At 38.9% G+C, this 17,900-nt stretch overlaps 1 protein-coding gene across 2 annotated transcripts; it reads left to right on the top strand.

Moving 5' to 3' along the window:
• Window positions 1-760: 760 nt before the first annotated feature.
• On the top strand, window positions 761-14,599 carry rbbp5 (retinoblastoma binding protein 5). Of its 2 annotated transcripts, none has more exons than XM_082534983.1 (14): window positions 761-932; window positions 3,791-3,816; window positions 3,995-4,167; window positions 4,430-4,570; window positions 4,739-4,901; window positions 5,356-5,465; window positions 5,668-5,787; window positions 5,964-6,117; window positions 6,248-6,319; window positions 6,512-6,629; window positions 8,211-8,280; window positions 8,832-9,067; window positions 9,171-9,428; window positions 14,229-14,599. In XM_082534983.1, the coding sequence occupies exons 1-14, from the start codon at window positions 914-916 to the stop codon at window positions 14,279-14,281; spliced, it is 1,713 nt and encodes a 570-aa protein (XP_082391109.1). In that variant the 5' UTR covers window positions 761-913; the 3' UTR covers window positions 14,282-14,599. The 2 variants fall into 2 exon arrangements, with proteins under 2 accessions (XP_082391109.1, XP_082391110.1); XM_082534984.1 differs by having other exon boundaries at window positions 762-932; window positions 9,171-9,248.
• The last annotated feature ends 3,301 nt before the right edge of the window (window positions 14,600-17,900 follow it).

Below are 17,900 nucleotides of genomic sequence, written 5' to 3'. Positions count from 1 at the left end.
TAACAGAATAAAGGCAAACATGCATTCAGAAAACTAAATAATGTTATTTAGGACACCAAAACAATATTTCTACAATATAAAAAATGTAAAAGATGTGGCAACAGATATGGAAGATTTTTCTTTAATATAGCCGACAAATTGGTTTATTGTTTATGACCCGTGTGAGGGATATCAAGTGTGGAACAGTCTGTCTAAAGACGTGGAAAATATTGGCGAGTTGAATTAAAACCACAGCAGGAACATGGAAGTAGGGAACTTTAGACATTTTAATAAACGATAATGGTATATTAGATGTATTTGCACCAAGTAAGCAGTAAAAAATATGCCTAAATTGAGGATATCAACCCCCGGAAAATTAAGAAGAATAAGAAACAAAAATTAAATTTTAACTGATAACTAAGAAAGGAGAAGAAAAAGTAGTTTGGGGTTCATTGGCAGGAGTAAAACAGGAGAACTGAATATCAAAGCATTAAAACTCAGCCCAGCAGTTTTTCTGCCAGTCACACCTCCATGGATGATTATTTTACCTGGCACTTATGTGACATATACACATATATACAGTCGTGTGAAAAATAAAGGTTTGACAGGGAACTATGCAGTTCTGTGAAAAACCAATACAACAGCTGTAGAACAACTTTTAGCGACAACAAATTCAAGTTGTTGTGGAGGAATTTGGGGCAACTCTTCTTACCGGGCCGGAAGTGGATATATAGGAAGGAATATAGGAAGTGGAAAAACGGACGGTTGTATTTTGCTCAGGCACATCTCAGATGGCATTGTTTGGGGTCCTAGCTAGAGGCTCGGCGCCAGTCTCCCCGGCAGTCGCAGCAGAAGTAAATACGAGCAAAAGTCAGAAAAAAACTGTCAGAGGAATCGGGGTGTTTAGGGACTTTGGACCTTCAGGCGTCCAGCAATGAATCTGGAACTGCTCGGTAATGAATTAAGGATGAATATCTATTTTCTGTACACGTTACTGTTCGTACGGCGCTGTTGCTTTGTACCTATTATGGTTAGCATTGTAAGTTAGCCTAGCATGTTAACAGCAGTCGATACGAGTGCTTGTTAAAATCTCACAACTAATTAGAAACACGCTGTTAAGGTCTCCTAAAAAGCATATTACAATAGTGCTTAATATATGAGATCATAAATATGTAGACGTAAAAAGCTGGAAGCAGTAGACGTAGTAGGTGGCTAATGCTAGCTTCACATAGTGTGTTTGAATTAAATAGGTCTTCCTTTTTTTTTATTTTAGACTACAGTTGTTTCGATTTGTTTTTTTTGGTGTTTTTTCTTGCAGTTTCCTCGCATATTAAGTCGACATCGGACTTTTACTTGCTGGCTTTTTTCCGTTAAAAAACAAAACAAAAACTGATGCACAGCTTGTCTCAGTGACAACGAGTACTGTCAACATTTTGGGGGGAAAACATATTCACCAAGAAATTACATTGACTTGACTATAAGGATATTTTACAAATATAAAAACAGGTTTAAGCTGCCATTCATTCAATTTTAACTGTTTTCGATTTACAGTACGGTGTAAAAGTATCGATGCAGCCGTCAGTCCTTTATAATTTGCTTCCAATGAATAAGACCTTGTTGTGTTTTTAAAGTGGTCCTGAGCAACACTTCTCCAAGCTGTATGAAGTTTTTCTCTGGATACTGGTTGCTTGTCCACTCATTTTCATTTCAGTTCTAACTCACTTTACTTTCAGGCTTTTGCAAAAAGACATTTATTGTTCCCATTTCTTTAGTTGAATTTACAGAAAATACAAATGTTAGCACAAGTTACTAAAAATACCATACATTTATGTTTGTCTGTTTGTTTTTTGCACCAACAAGGTACATTTGCAATAATGGATTTTTATAACCCATATTTTGGCATGGTGTACAGTGTGTCAATAAAAAAAATTCAGGAATCTGGACAAGTAGAGGGCCTTAAAAAAATGAACCCTCATCTACGATAGATTAACAGCATCTGAAAGTTATGTCCATAAGCAATAGGGAAAAATCCACCAAGACCTGACATAGGACCTCAGAGATGCACCTGGTACTTCAGTTGATCAGTTTTCTGTCGACTGAAGTCTTATCAGAAATGGTCTTAGTGCATAGGTGGCTGCCAAGAAACCATTCTTAAGCAGGGAGAAAAGGCTGCTGTGTGCTAAGAACTGGACTGAAAGTTGGTGACAATGGGCCTTATGGAGTGATGAATCTAAATATACATTATATTCAAATCATCATAAATATATATGGTGGAGGAAAAATAAGGGAGCTACAATGGTAAATGTCTACAGCTATCTGTAAAATATGGTGGAAGCTCCATCATGGTTTAGGCCTGAATTGCAGCTAGAGGTGTTATGGAGCATGTCAAATCATGGAATTATGAACGCAAACAAGTACCATCAGATTTTGGTTAACCGTGCAATATTATCGGCGTACCATTGGATTAGCAATGACTTCATTTTCAGCATAATTCCAAGAACCCCTCCAATACGGTAGAAGCACACCTGGATAGAAGAGCACTAGAGGTGGGAATCACCATACATCCCACGATACGATATTATCACAATATTTAACGCACGATACGATATTATTGCAATTTTTTAAAATATTTTGCGATATTCAGATTCTGTACATAAAGGTAAACTTTATCAATATTCATTTAATCTAATATCAAAGTCTCACACTCAGTCTTTCTCTCATTTCAGTCAGTTTTATTGTTGACAAACTGAACGGTTTGTGTTACAGTCTAGTCCAACTTAACTGAATGCAACCATCTGGTACAATTATAGCTATTCTGAACTATGCAATTTGTGAAAACTATGCAGCCCCTTCAGCAACTGAAGAATTTGAAAGTAAATTAAAACAAAATATAATTTTACATTAAATAAAAAAAGTTTTAAACTTAATTAAAATAAAACATGTCTTAAATTAAAATAAGCAAACTGTCATGTTTATTGCTGCAATAAAAAAAGTTAAACACATTTGGACAGTGAAGGAATGTCAGGATTCTTGCTCAGAAAAAGGATCAACATGCTCTGAAGTCAGAGTTCCAGTCCACAAAAACTTTTTTGGTAACAAAATATCGATTTCTGCTGTCCCTGTATCGATACATTACTAGCATAGTATGAAATAAGAATAGTATGAACTTGTAACTGTACTATGTTTTAGTACATAGTACACGTCTTTCTTGTCCTAGGCAGTTGTAATGAAGTCTACATAATAAAGTTTTGGGGTTAGGTGTGGTTTGGTGAGAGAGAGAGAGAAAAGCGAAATTGATATATTAAAAAATAATAAATAATAGAATAACCACTCTCATTATTGGCTTTGTCTGCTATAAGCTTCACAGAAAATGTGTAATGTGTTCAAGGGCTGCTTAGGATAATTAGCAGGATCTCTATTCTAGTTCCTGTTTAAAAACTAAGCAGTGAAATGAAGGGGTTTTTCTCTGATTTGCAAAAAAAGAAAAGGAAGCAGGGTGTGCAAATCATTTGACTCCAATAATAATTTAATCCTTAAAACATTTATACGAAGAAATTTGGATCTATAGGACCTTCCTCGGGCCTTACTGGTAGCCATGTGGTGTGCAAGTCTTTCTTAGTTTTTTTTGTAACTGTATTTAATTCAATATATATAAATCAATTTAATATGTATTTAATATAATGTATTTAATATTTAATGTTACTTTATTTGACTGACTGTGACTCTATGAGAATTAAATAATGACTAGTAAAAGTTTCTGCTCCAGCTGCCACATCATTGTTATTAATCTCTCTTTCTGTTCTTCTCTCAGAATCGTTTGGGCAGAACTATCCAGAGGTAAGCCACCAGTTTTTAATACACACAAGCCAATTTTGTTTTTTGCTCTGAAAATCATTGAAACAGCTATATGAGTGTAATTGAATCTTCTAATTTTGAGTGCAGTCAGATTTAAAGCCTTATGTATAGACTTAAGATTTTTTTTGCTATTGTTTGTTAATGTCTGTTTTGATGACAGGAGGCAGATGGCACTCTGGACTGTATCAGCATGGCCCTCACGTGCACCTTCAACCGCTGGGGAACCCTGCTGGCTGTGGGCTGCAACGACGGTCGCATCGTCATCTGGGACTTCCTCACACGAGGGATAGCCAAAATCATCAGCGCACACATCCACCCAGTCTGCTCTTTATGGTGAGAACATGTTGTTTGTTCGTTTGAGTGGATACAAGTGAGGGAACCACTTTCAGTTTTAAACTCAACATTTCCTGCATTCTGATGAATTTTTATGAATTTGTGGCTTTCTGATGGGGGTAATATCTTTATTTCTGGAAAGGCAAGCAAAAAGGTGAAAAGCGGGCTTTAAGTGAGGTTAAGAGTTATAATTTCTGCTGTTTGAAGTGACCGTTTTAGTCACTGTTAAAGAATTCCTCATGGTTTGTTTACATATGTGCAGCTGGAGTAGAGACGGCCACAAGCTGGTGAGTGCCTCTACAGACAATATCGTCTCCCAGTGGGATGTCCTCACGGGGGACTGTGACCAGAGGTTCCGCTTCCCCTCACCAATCCTGAAGCTTCAGTACCACCCCAGAGACATGTGAGTGACCTGATCATGTCATTCTGTACACATTACCAGAGTTGTGTAGTTTGAGGTTTGGCTGTGGGTCAGATTTAAAGAGCAGTGATGCTGATTATGGGCTTTGTCCAGTGTAATCAGTCTTCAGGGTAATGATTCTATGCTAAGAAGAAGTGATGTATGTTTTAGGGACAAGGTGCTGGTGTGTCCCATGAAGTCAGCGCCAGTCCTGCTGACGCTGTCAGATTCCAAACACGTTGTCCTGCCTGTGGATGATGACTCAGACCTCAACGTGGTGGCAGCCTTCGACAGGCGAGGTGAATACATCTACACTGGCAATGCCAAAGGAAAGGTAAGCTTCAATGTCACTTTAGTCACTGTATGTTTCATTCACATCAGTGCTTTCCACAAGCACTGCTGAACGTCTGTTTGTTTTTGTTTTGTTTGTTGGCATTACTCAGCTCTAACATTCTGATGGGGCATTAAACAGTCTCAAACCTCCTCCTAAAGCTTTATTTATAGTACTTCATTGATCTCCGCCAGATTGAGTGATGCCATTGTTTGCGTCTCCTAACCTCATTGTCACATCATTTTCTGGAGTTCATGTATGAAAACAGCTCTATTAAATTCTGATATAACACTTACACTGTTGCGGTGTATATGATGGGCGAAATCACATCTGAACTGATAAAATAATGAGTGAATACTGAGCTATTTGCATATTTTCACCATTTATATTTCATACTCAAAGCACTTGTCATCCCATGTTTCTGATGATTTTCTTCTCCCTCTATCTGCTGTTACAGATCCTGGTGTTGAACACAAACACTCAGGAACTGGTGGCTTCATTCAGAGTCACAACAGGCACCAGCAACACCACAGCCATCAAGTCCATCGAATTTGCACGAAAGGGCAGGTGAGTGGTAGCAGGAGGGCTTTCTGTATGTAACCTGGAGTGATGAACACAGTCCAGAGATCACAATCAAGACAATTTGTTCCAGTTAATTTTTGGTTTTCAGTCTTATTCACTTATATTCTGCATTCTGTGGGCTTTATCCTTCTTGTTAATGCTGAGCTTTTCTCTCTCTCTTTGTACATGTGTCCTGTTTGTTATGCAGTTGCTTCCTAATAAACACAGCAGACCGGATCATCAGGGTGTATGACGGCAGAGAGATCCTGACCTGTGGCCGGGACGGTGAGCCTGAACCTATGCAGAAACTTCAGGACTTGGTAAACAGGTACATCTATGGAGATACATTTTTGGAATAAAAGTCATGCCTGTTTAAGGAGTGAATGAGCCGGAATAGTTTTGCAGAGGAAACTGCAGTGGTTGATCTGACATGCATTCTTTTGGTATGCCAAATGTTTGTGTGGAATTAAAAGGTCTTTCAAATACTGTCGGTAATTTGTTCAGGACTCCATGGAAGCGATGCTGTTTCTCAGGGGATGGTGAGTACATTGTGGCTGGTTCAGCAAGGCAGCATGCCCTCTACATCTGGGAGAAAAGCATCGGGAACCTGGTGAAGATCCTGCATGGAACCAGAGGAGAGCTGCTCCTGGATGTCGCTGTAAGTGCTCTCAACACTGTGCATGAAGGTTAAAACACTCAGTTATGTTGGTCTATTTTCAGTTATATTGAGACATCACATATTTTAAAATGACATTTTTAAAACAAATCTTACCTTTGACCTCTTTCAGTGGCATCCGGTCCGTCCCATCATTGCCTCCATCTCTAGTGGAGTGGTGTCCATCTGGGCTCAGAACCAAGTCGTAAGTGGACAATGAGCATGAAAGCTGAATGAGCATGAATGAACAGCGTTAATCTCAAGTGTTTTTCCTCTTATGTTTGTTATACCTAGCTTTAAATATTCAGATCCACGGCAGATATTTAAGCTGTGGTAATTTAAGCTTTAATGACTTAACTTGGTGCCATTATTGTGTGAATGTTTTGCTTGCCTGCAGGAAAACTGGAGTGCTTTTGCTCCAGACTTTAAAGAGCTGGATGAGAACGTGGAGTACGAGGAGCGAGAGTCGGAATTCGACATTGAGGACGAAGACAAGAGCGAACCCGAGCAGACAGGTAAGTAACAGGTGCAGCTTACATATGGCCTCACATACTGTGCAATTATTAATTTGTGTAGTTATGACTTCCTTTAGTTTTGTTTATTTAATTCTTAATTAGGGCAGGGCAATATGACCAAAAATATTTATCACAATATATATTTGAAAATTTGTGATAACGATATAACTGACGATATAATTGATTCAAGACAAAACACTTTACAACTCCGGAACTTTATTATTGCAAAAAAAACCCATCAATTTATTTTCACTTAAACAAGCAGCTGTTTTTTTTTTATGTGCATTCAAACTATATAAAAATTTAACAGTGGAAATGCAAATTCCTTGTTGACAGTTTAACCAAAAGACATTTCCAGTGGAAATGGGCCGACACATCCTGAACATAACCACGTATAATATCCACAAAACTTAAAAAGAGGTGTTTTGCAACATGAAACTGCAGTAAAAAAGAGTCAGATAAGTCTAACTTTACTTAACTCATTCTTTTTGCTACCGTTGATTCATTAATGCTGAATTCTCTCACAGCTGCTCTATTCCCATGTTCTACTGCATGACTTGAGTTTAAAATCCGCTTCATACGCACGTCTCTTAACAAGTGCCATTTTGGAGTCCTTATACACACACAATACGGTAATATTATGTTGAAGCACAGTACGTATCACTCCGCGAGGCTCCTGACTACAGTAGCCGCAATGCTCTGACAATCCATCAAGCGCTGCGGCTTCGTAGCTTACAAAAGTCGTACTGAAACACTTTTTGACAGATTTTTGAGAGCCGGACAAAAACCAAACCAGTTCCACACCACTGAAGTTGCACCATTTTTACAAACCAATTCTGGTTCATCTGTTTCATTCAACGATCCGCTTTTGCCCTTCTCATTTTCCGTTGCTATCATGCTTTTTCCGGCATGTGTGTATGAAAACAAAGGCACTGCGCATGCGTGTTTTACCCATATTCTATCGCGATATTTCATTTTCATATCATTGGCTAACATTATACCGGTATTATCATGAACGGTATGATATGGCCCAACCCTATTCTTAATTATTAAATGACTTCTGTTTTAAAGCTCTTTTTGTAACATCTTCGCTGATCCCGCAGTGGCTTTTTTGAAGTACAAGAAGTGTTTATTTGCATGTAATTTAATATGGAACAGCAGAAGAGTAGTTTATATTTGTTCCTACTTCTTGCTGAATACAGATTAGAGGGTGCGTCTTTAATATGCAGTGGAAAAGTGAGTCAAGTCTACTCAAATATCAGGCTATTGGGGTGTATATACAGTATATTCCAGTGTGCTGTTGATTTTAATGCACAAAGAAAACAGAGGCAGTACTTGGAGCTGTGAAAAAAGTAAGCAGATGACAGATTTTTGGTGAAAAGGCTGCAAATAAACTAGATTAAAATTGTCTAAAAAAACATTTTGCTTTCTATACGGCTAGATTAATTTACAGTCTTACTCCAAAAATTTTTTTTTTCAGATGCTCTATAGCCACAACAGTGATGGCAGCTTTTCCGCATGAGATCCATACAATTAAACATTGCATCATAATGCAGAGATGAACTTGTGTCCACATTACAGGTGCAGACGCTGCAGAAGATGAAGAGGTGGATGTGACCACTGTTGATCCCATAGCTGCTTTTTGTAGCAGGTGAGAGCGCTAACAAAGAGTAGAAAGAGATATCATATTTACAAAATCCAAAATTGCCCAATCAAATTGTAAATACCTATTAATAACTGGTAAAAAGGAGGCCTTCCTTCCAACTGTCATGAACGACTTGCTCCTCTTTATAATTTTGAAGGATCTTACCTTACAATGTAAAGTACCTTGGAACAACCGTTGTTTGAAATTAGCGTTGTATTAATGAAATTGATCTGAATGTGAGTGGAAATGAAAATCTTTGTGGTTTCGTCAAATCTTCCAGGCGACCCTTATCTCATCCTTTAACTCATCCAAAACATTTAGTCTTAAGGGTTATGTTTTAACTCACCTCCATGTTTTAAATGTAACATTAAAACTGGTTTAATCATCAATCCTTTAGCTTATAAATCAGGACGACTGGAACCTCTCAAAACTCTATTTTAGCCATCTGGAATGCCTTAAAAGATCCTGCAGGTCTCTAACACACCAGGAAGATGATTATTGTTATAAATGTAAGTTTAAAAAAAGTGAAAAGTCTTATCTGTGTTTGTGTTATTTAGTGATGAGGAGCTGGAGGACCACAAGGCCCTGCTGTACCTGCCCATCGCCCCCGAGGTTGAAGATCCAGAGGAAAACCCGTTCGGTCCCCCGCCAGACGCTTCAGTTCAATCTGGAGCTCCAGAGGACACATTGACTGGTGGTGATAAGAAGCAGCGCCAGCCTTCATCTGAAGGCGGTCCAGCCAAGAAAAAAGCTCGGACCACCACCATTGAACTGCAGGGGGTGCCCAGTGATGGTGAGAGAGAGGAGATAAATTGTTGGTGGTTAAAGTTACAAAAAGAAAATTTCACTTCTTTTCAAGAAGTTATAAAATGGCCTTTTGTCTTCGCTCTCCTCAGAGGTACACCCCTTACTGGGTGTAAAAGGGGACGGCAAGTCAAAGAAGAAGACAGCAGGCCGGCCCAAAGGCTCCAAAGGTAAAGACAAAGACTTCCCCTTCAGGCCGAAGCCCTACAAGGGTGATCGGCCCTCCTTTCCTGTGGTGCCCGATGCCCTGGGCAGCTCTGGCCTGGGAGGAGTAGGAGGAATAGGAGGAGGAGGAATAGGAGGAGGAGGAGGAGGGCTGAAGGGCAGAGCAGAGGGGGGCCAGGCCACAGGTAAGCATGCTACCACCCATGATGATGATGATGATGCTGCTGCTGCTGCTGCCGCCTCTGAGTCTGGGAGCTGTTAGCCCTGCTAGTCTGACTGATGCCCTACCAGCCTGGCCTGTCTTCAAAGCACCCCCACCCCTACCCCTGTACTGCTTCCACCCCTCCAACCCCAACCACACAGCTCACTAACAGAGACCCACCTGTTATAAAGCCACAGTCTGGAGGTTAGAACTAGAGATGGCACGATACCACTTTTTTATGTCCGATACCGATACCGATATCATAAATTTGGATATCTGCCGATACCGATATGAATCCGATATAGTGTTTTTTAATCAACAAAACTGTTTTTTAAAATATCTTGCTGCATTTTGCAAGTCTGCAAGTTCATACTCAAGTTTAAAACAACAACTACACTAAAGCTATTCTGTTATACCTGTATACAAAAAAAATATTTCATAGTTCAGCAATACTGATCAATCTAATAAACTTAGACCTACACCATCCTCCCTATTCTGGTATTTTAAAGAGTACTTAGCGTAAATATTAAGCAACCTAACTAATAGGGTTCCAACTCCCAGCAACAACAAAAATAAATAAATAAAAAATAGGGAACCACCCCTCACGCTCCACCTCATGATGCTTAATCGACGTAATCAACCTTAATTTGATGCAGTGTGAAAAAAAATGCACAGAAATCAATTATTTTTCAAGAAATATTAAATAGATTCAACATCTTTCTTCAACAAAATTGCAGACTGCACAGATGGTACCTTCCCAAAGTAAAAAGTACTATAGCTTACTAGGGTATATATATTAGACTTAATAGTCACTATATACAGTAATTGACTTCTATTCATTTTACATCAAATTAAAACTTTGGGTGTCAGATAATTATTTATTAAAAGCTTGACATTTTAAATGAGAATAAGAAAGAAAAGTATGTCTTTGTGCCCCCTTTTCCCAGTTAATGCCCTATCGGCCCCCCTGGCTAAACTTTGCTAGATCCGCCCCTGCACAGTTACCAGCCGTCAGCTACGTAGAAAAAGATCCTGGAGTAGAAAGTAATATTAAATACATTCTAACAACAGCTGATCAAGCTTAAACGTTCTGCTGTTGTTCAGCCGCTGGTTTCCTCTTTCTGGTGCAAAGTGGACCAAAAACAAACAAGAGACACGGACTCGCGACAGAAAAGCCGATCAGCTGATCATTTAAGCAGTTTCACGATTGAAGTAGCAGCCGGAGAGCGAGAGGCAGTCGCTCGTTAAGCTTAACGTGGGAATGCTTTACAAACATTCAGAGATGGACTTACACACTTGCTTTACTTCTCTCGGGGATAACTTTGTCGGAGATGAAATGCCAGGTTGCTAGCGAAGCTCCAAATGCTATCCAGACCACCGACAGGTCCCGCATGCCACAGCCGCTCTATCACGTGACGCATACTGCTCCGACTGCTAACGTTCTGAGGTGAGTTACGGCGTGTTGCAAGTTTTGTGAGGTGCTTTCGTGATATTTAATGGATCGGATTACATTTTTTATTTTTCTCCGATATCCGATCCAGTAATTTAGGTCAGTATCGGACCGATACCGATACGTAATATCGGATCGGTCCATCTCTAGTTAGAACATGTGCTCATACCTAACAGTCTTTTTAACATGAGATCCAATTCAGGCTGAAAAGATGACATCAGCATACTGTGATTACTCCATACACACCCATCTGTCATAAACACTGACAGACTTCGTCTACAGGAGAAGAACTGTCAGATTGAAAAATTTCCTAACTTTATCCTGAGATCCTAATAAAATTCACACCTTAAATTAAAAAAAAAAAACCCAAACAAACAGATTTCTAAGAATTAGGATGATCTCTCCAGTTGTCTATTGTTGACCACAATCTAAAGACCCGTGAAGAGCAAATTTGTCCGCAGACACAATAAACTAATGGTTGCTTCGGCACATCATTTTTGGGAACTACATAACAAACGTCTCCAAACCTGTCCAGCAGGTGGCGGTACTGCACAAGTTAAATTGGATCCACGTGTTGGGAACATGGCCTTTTTGTAATGGGTGTATGTGTCCTTAAAGCAGTGAAACTATGGGGCAGAGAGCCACTGTAGGTGATGCAAGGAAGATTGATGAAAATAAAATAAGTGAGAATGAAGTGAATTTAATTTTAATTCTTTCATCTTATATTATTACCTTTTATTAATGAAAGATAAATAAGACTTTGTGGACGCTATTAGGTTGACCTCTAGTTCTGATTTACAAAATTTGAGGGCAGTGGGGCCTGAATTTTTCCAGTGCTTGAAGTAGTTTGAGAACCACTGCCTTAATGCATCATCTGTATTTGGCAAGGTATTTTTTTCTATGATGTTATAAATATTTAAGCAAGACATTTCCCTTCAGTTTGTGAAGCGTTGCTGTGTTTGATAGATCACATGGTCAACTTTAAAACATATTGTTAGGTGCACTCATCTGCTTGTTTTCTCTTAAGGATTTTTTAGGGACCCCTCCACTGCAGGCATAGTCAACATTATGTTTGCTTGATCCTGACATCTTTGGCTTTTGTAATACATATCAAGTAAATTCATCAACACAGAGAAGTATTTTTAACATCACAGTTTTATTGCATTGTTTAGCTGCTCAGCTTTCACATCAGCCTAACTGTGGGGTCACTCTGGGCACAGCTGTCTTGCTTTCCAGCTGTCGGAGCTGATCGCACCCACTGAAGATAATGATTGTACAAAAATATTTCCTGGAAATGGCTCAGTGCTTCTCATTGCTTGAAACAGTTGTAAGGTCTGTTCAGCTTCATCAAGCTGCACAGGGCAGGTTAGGAGGGCAGGAAGTCAGGCAGAGCAGGTGGCTTTTCAAAATAAAAGATGATGGATGCTGTTTGATGGATAGTTTAAAACTGCGTTGGAGATGCACACTGTGTCTAGTCCAGGGCTAAGTGAACAAATTCAAACAAACACAGTTTGTTTTTAACTAATTGAACAGGTCTGGTGAACAAAGAAGTCCCTGGATTATTCCTTTGTGCAGAGCCTGAACCTGTTATTTGTAACAAGTGTGGGCTTGTGTGTTTGTGGACTGAATAGTGTGGGAACAGCTACAATGACAGTATCTTAGAAATGACACACCTGGCTGGCCAAGTATGAATGCCAACCTTGAATTGACGTCATCACAGTGATAGAACCACTGCTGACATTTCCTCTAGCTTCTCTTTGGCCTAAAATGGGATCTTAGAGTTCAGCGTTTTGTTGTTTTTCAATAAATGAACAAAGTGGAAATCTGCTCCCAGAATTTCGTCAGGCTGTCATTGTAATTTCACTGCATTTCAGGTCAGAGAGCAGAGCTTTAATCAGCAGTTATAACAACTGAACTTAAACTGGAACACTGCTGTCGGGAACTTATCAAACAGCACATTGAAGTGGCTGCACGACAAGCGAGCATTAAATGATAAATACATTAGTTTTCTCATGGGAAACAACGACAGTGGCACACAAACTAAATACAGGAAAATGACCGAAACGTAATGCTGTGATCAGTCTTCCACAGATATTTGTTGACTGATTGTTGAGTTTTTCCCCACCTTTGTTATTCCTCCCCGACTGTGGCTTTTCACAGGTATAACCTCTGCTAACTGCAGCCTCGCTCAGACTAATCTGCCATCATTTAAATTTGTTGATGTTGGGCTGTGGTTGGCAGATGGGTGTTGACGTGCCCGTTGATGGGATGGGTGTAGCTTGTTTCCCTGTGGGCTAGCTGACAAGTCTACTTCCTGCTTGGCCTTTGACCCTCCTGCTCCCACTCCCGCCTCGCTCCTTGGGCTTTTCATGTGATATAAATGTTTGTCTGCAGTGTTGCTGCTCAGATCTTGAGGGTGTGAGTATGTCTGTGCGTGAGAGAGTGAAAGAGATACCAGATGACGGTATACATTTTTTTTTTTTTTTTTTGTATGAGTAGCAGGTGATGGCTGAGGTCCTGTGATTTACGCTGGTCTCTTTCCCCACATTTAGTGGTTTGTGACTTTAATCACATTCAACAGATTTTCTTTTTGATTTTTTTTAATTTAGCTTCCTTCTTTTTGCTTTCACTCTTACAGCCACTGAAACAGAACATTTCCTGAACAGATGTTACATGTCATATGATTAAAATCCTTGCACCCCTTCCAGGAAGCGTTAAAATGTAGCCCTGGACCTGTGACAAATTAATTTGTGTGTGAAAACATTTCTCTTTAGAAGTGTTTCAGCAGTCATTACATGTTGTACATTGTGCTGAACTTATCCAAGGAAGTTCCACTCTTACAGGCCACACTACGTATATTTTCACAGGAGGAAGAGTGAATCCACCAGCCAGTGTGCATTTACTAGTTGTTTGAGAATTTGTATTAATTTAATCGTAGCCAGAACTTTTTTGTGTGTGTTTTACATCCATGCTTCTGGTTAATACTAAATCTAAACAAATATATGGTTTGTAGATGTGGGATATTTAAAATACTTAAAATTTTAGATGACCGAAATATCTGAAAATAATTAACTTGATTATTAAATATTAACCAGTAAATTACAATAAAACTAAACTAAACTAAAATTAAACAGGTGTTGCCACAGTCTTGCATCCTTCTTATCCAATTTTTTTTTTTAAAGTTTTCCTCCCTTCCTGACTCAACCCTCCCCCATTTATCTGGGCTGGTGGTCAGAAACAACTCACTCAGACACACACACACACACACATTACAAATGACGGGACAGTGATTAACCTTCGCGTAACTGACGGCGAGTTTTTTTTCTTCTGCAGGGAGTCTGGTCACACCGTCGTACAAACAGCACGACATCGGAGGGATGGACTGATCCAGCTCTGTGTGTTTGTGGAGGAACATCAGCAGGCTCAAAAGAAAGAGACACAAATCCTGAAGTGGTGTACAGACTGTGAATGAGCAGCCTGTTTGGTGTGCAGACTGTTTTCTCCCCCAACCAGAGACCAGCGTCACAGGAAAACTCGTCAGCCCGGTTCTCTGACCGGACCCGTGAAGCGGCCGAGTTGTCACAGTAGAGGTCACACGTCCTCCGTAGGATTTCATCATGTATAGAACGTCTGTGTCCTAATAGTGTGTGCGTTGTCTTGCTTGTCGTTTTTATACGTATTAAAACATTCTGATTTATAAATAATGATTTGAACTTTGACTTTAATTTCAACTCTGAGCTTCTGGCTTGTTTTGAATAGCTCCTTACTGAGGATTGAAGGCTGAGGCAGATGAAGGTTTTCATGGGTGTCTGTTCAGTATCTGTCAGCCAATAACAAGAATTTTAGATGTACAAAACATGCCGACATGTTTGATGAACAGCCGGATCTGTGTTGCAACAGTCTAAGCAAAGATGATTCAGCTGATCCAGCTAAAAGACATGATCCCTCCATTGTTTCCTGGGTCCTCCCAGTAGGACATGGCCCAAACACCTTACCTAGAAGGTAAGCACTGTAGTCTTAAGCCATTCAATCTACGTGGGTTCATCCTGTGGGCCCACCACCTGTAGGATGAGCGGGAGGCATCTGGCACTTTGTGGATTGTGCGGCAGTTGAAAGTGGAGGTCCTCCTCAGCCCCTTAAACATTTCCTTCAATAAATTTTAAAGAGGAGATGATTTTACCAAGACAGTCACGTGTCCACTGGTAGATCACGGCCTTATGAAGGAGTTTCTTAACAATATAAAAGAAATAGTACTATTGTTCTCGTTCGAAGAAACTGGTTTATTTAAAATTGGCAGCAGTGAATGAAAACAGTACAAATAAAATTACATTTAAAGTCTAAAATAAACATTTCTCAGGTGGTGAGTCATCTGTGAAACACCCTGAACTGCACTACCTTGCTTGAAAGTGTTTGAGGATTAAAAACTTGCTGGCTTTACGGTAACACCTGTAACAGTTGATGCTGTGTTACATAAACTGTTGAATTGAATCACCGAAATAAAATGTTTTCAACTGAGCAGAAAAAGTAAATTTATGTGGAACTTGGTAAGAAAAAATACTTTAATTTCTTTTATCCGTGTTGCTTTTTGTCAGTCGTGGGATTAGAAAATATCATAAATGAAAATTCTGTGCAGCATAATAAAAACCTGACACCTGTATCTGAAAATATGTAAAAAACAAACTAAAGACTTTTTTTTTAAAATATGTGTGCAAATTCACACTCGTGACGATCAAAACTGGTGTGATTAGAGATCTTGTGTCTTTCCTGTCTGGATCTGGATTTATTTTTTTAAAATATTTTTTCCAGATGCACAATATTAATTCATATTGGTACCAAGAGTATACTTCTTTGTTTGATTTTACCATAACATGCGATGGTTATAATTCCTTCCTTCCTTCCTGGATTCAGATGCTCATTCACTGAAAAGGTAAATTACTTCTGAGGGATTACTTCTATATTTTCATTCTTGGGCTCTACTAAACTATCCTTGCATGATTCACAGTTTAAAATAATTCCTATTTTTCCTTAGGGCCTGGGTGCAGCCCTTCATTCCATATAAGGGACAACATTTCAGAGCCAAGAGCAGAAAAAACAGTTTGATGTTTCAGCTTTTTATTCGCAGGTTTATCCTCACTTTCATCCTACACAGACCTCATAATTTTAAACTTCTGCACGTTTTATCTGAGTATATACAATAATAACAGCATCTGTCTGTGTGTGTGTATGTATGACAGCAAATAACAAAAAGCATAATCAGTCTGTTTCAAGTTCAGTTTTATTTATATAGTGCCAAATGACAACAGTTGGCTCAAGGTGCTTTATATTGTAAAGTAAAGATCCTACAATAATACAAAGAAAAAAGAGAACGCCCCAACAATCAGATGACCATCTTTTAACAAATGCTTTGGTGACAGTGGGAATGATAAACTTCCTTTTAACAGGAAAAAACCTCCAGGAGAATCAGTCTCAGGGAGGAGCCATCTGCTGCGACTGGTTGGGGGTTGAGTACAGGATGACTGGACAAAGACTGTAGAGTGTCATATTTGCTTTTTTTTTGACTGTCAGCAAATCAAAGGTCATTTTTTCGTGATGGTTGCTGGAGCTGAATGTTGATATCTTTTCCAAGAAGGTATGGCACAAAGTCAGAATAAGTAACACCATAATAAACAGAAATTAAGTGTTACTAACATTAGCTATGACTGCCAGTGTTTACTTTTAAAGGAAGGGTATTGTATTTTATATATATATATATTTTTTTTTAAATTTGTTCTTTTTCTAAACATACTTTACGAAGTTTGCAGTAAAAATCAGATAAGAGTACCACGACAAATGTTTACTTTAATTAAAGAAACACTTTGTAGGAGTAGGCCATGTGTTTGTAAGTAATTGAACAAGAATAAATTGAACTTCAGCTATGTCATTTTATATTACAGTGCTTTTCTAACTAGGCACCTTATTCTCTTTCTCTTGAGAATATGTTCTTTAAAGATATAATGCCTTTTGGTGTCAGTATTATCACTTTGACCTTCAGATCAATGTATTGCACTTGAAGAAGAGGTCAGAAAACAATGTTATAGGGCTTGTTGTCAGTTTTCAACCAATAAATCATTAAGCTGACCTCAAAGACTTTGGTGGATGTTAAGCCAAATTTAAATGTATTATTAAGGTGACCCCACTCTAATACTCCTACAAAGTTTACAATCAGATTGAACACACACACTACCAGAAACATAACCTCCTTATCAGAAGATAAAAAGACAAACTAAACAAGTAGCTGTCTTGATGGAGGTAAAAATAATTTCTGATGCTTAATTTCAAATTGTATGTCAAATAAATGTATTCATTGCTAATGCACTGCTTAACACTGAAATGCATTTTAAATTTGAAAACCTTTTCTGAGATACATGCAGGTACTACTGATGAATCACACGATTTACAGTGGTTTTTCCATTTCTTATCCTCTATTTCACGTGTAATGTTGTCAGAAACAACACTGGCGTCTTTACAGTCCTTGAGCCCATCTGTCCAACCCTCTGACCAATCACAGTGGAACAGGCGGGACATGGGAGTACGGCCAACAGGGAGCGGCTTGTCAATGTGCGTAAAGAAAGTGAAGTTGGGCAAAATTAGCAAGAATAAAAACTGAAGAAAGCTACAAATAAAAGCATGTAACTCAACTTTTTTTTTTTGCTTTAGGAAAACTTTATAAAACAAAGAGAGTATATTTGAAGACCAGTATACTCCTCTATTCCACAGGCACCGTCTTACTCTCTAATACTGTGTTAAACACTGGTCAAAAACTCCACTGCCCACTCTTTCAGACATCTCCATACCACCACAGATATGGTTACTTGGATCAACTGTTGTCATCCTCTTCCTCCTTTACTAATCCTCTGTACTTCCTTATTCACCAACTGTCCTCCATCCGTCCTCCTTTATCTGTCATTTTGTCATTTTCTTCATTCATCAGTTCCTCGGTCATTATTGCGTTTGACTCTTATCAGG

The sequence above is a fragment of the Aulonocara stuartgranti genome (genome assembly GCF_965226115.1).
Source record: "Aulonocara stuartgranti genome assembly, chromosome: 5".
NCBI lineage: Eukaryota > Metazoa > Chordata > Actinopteri > Cichliformes > Cichlidae > Aulonocara > Aulonocara stuartgranti.
The sequence above is the reverse complement of the archived record's forward strand: the minus strand, read 5'-3'. Positions and strand labels throughout refer to the sequence as shown.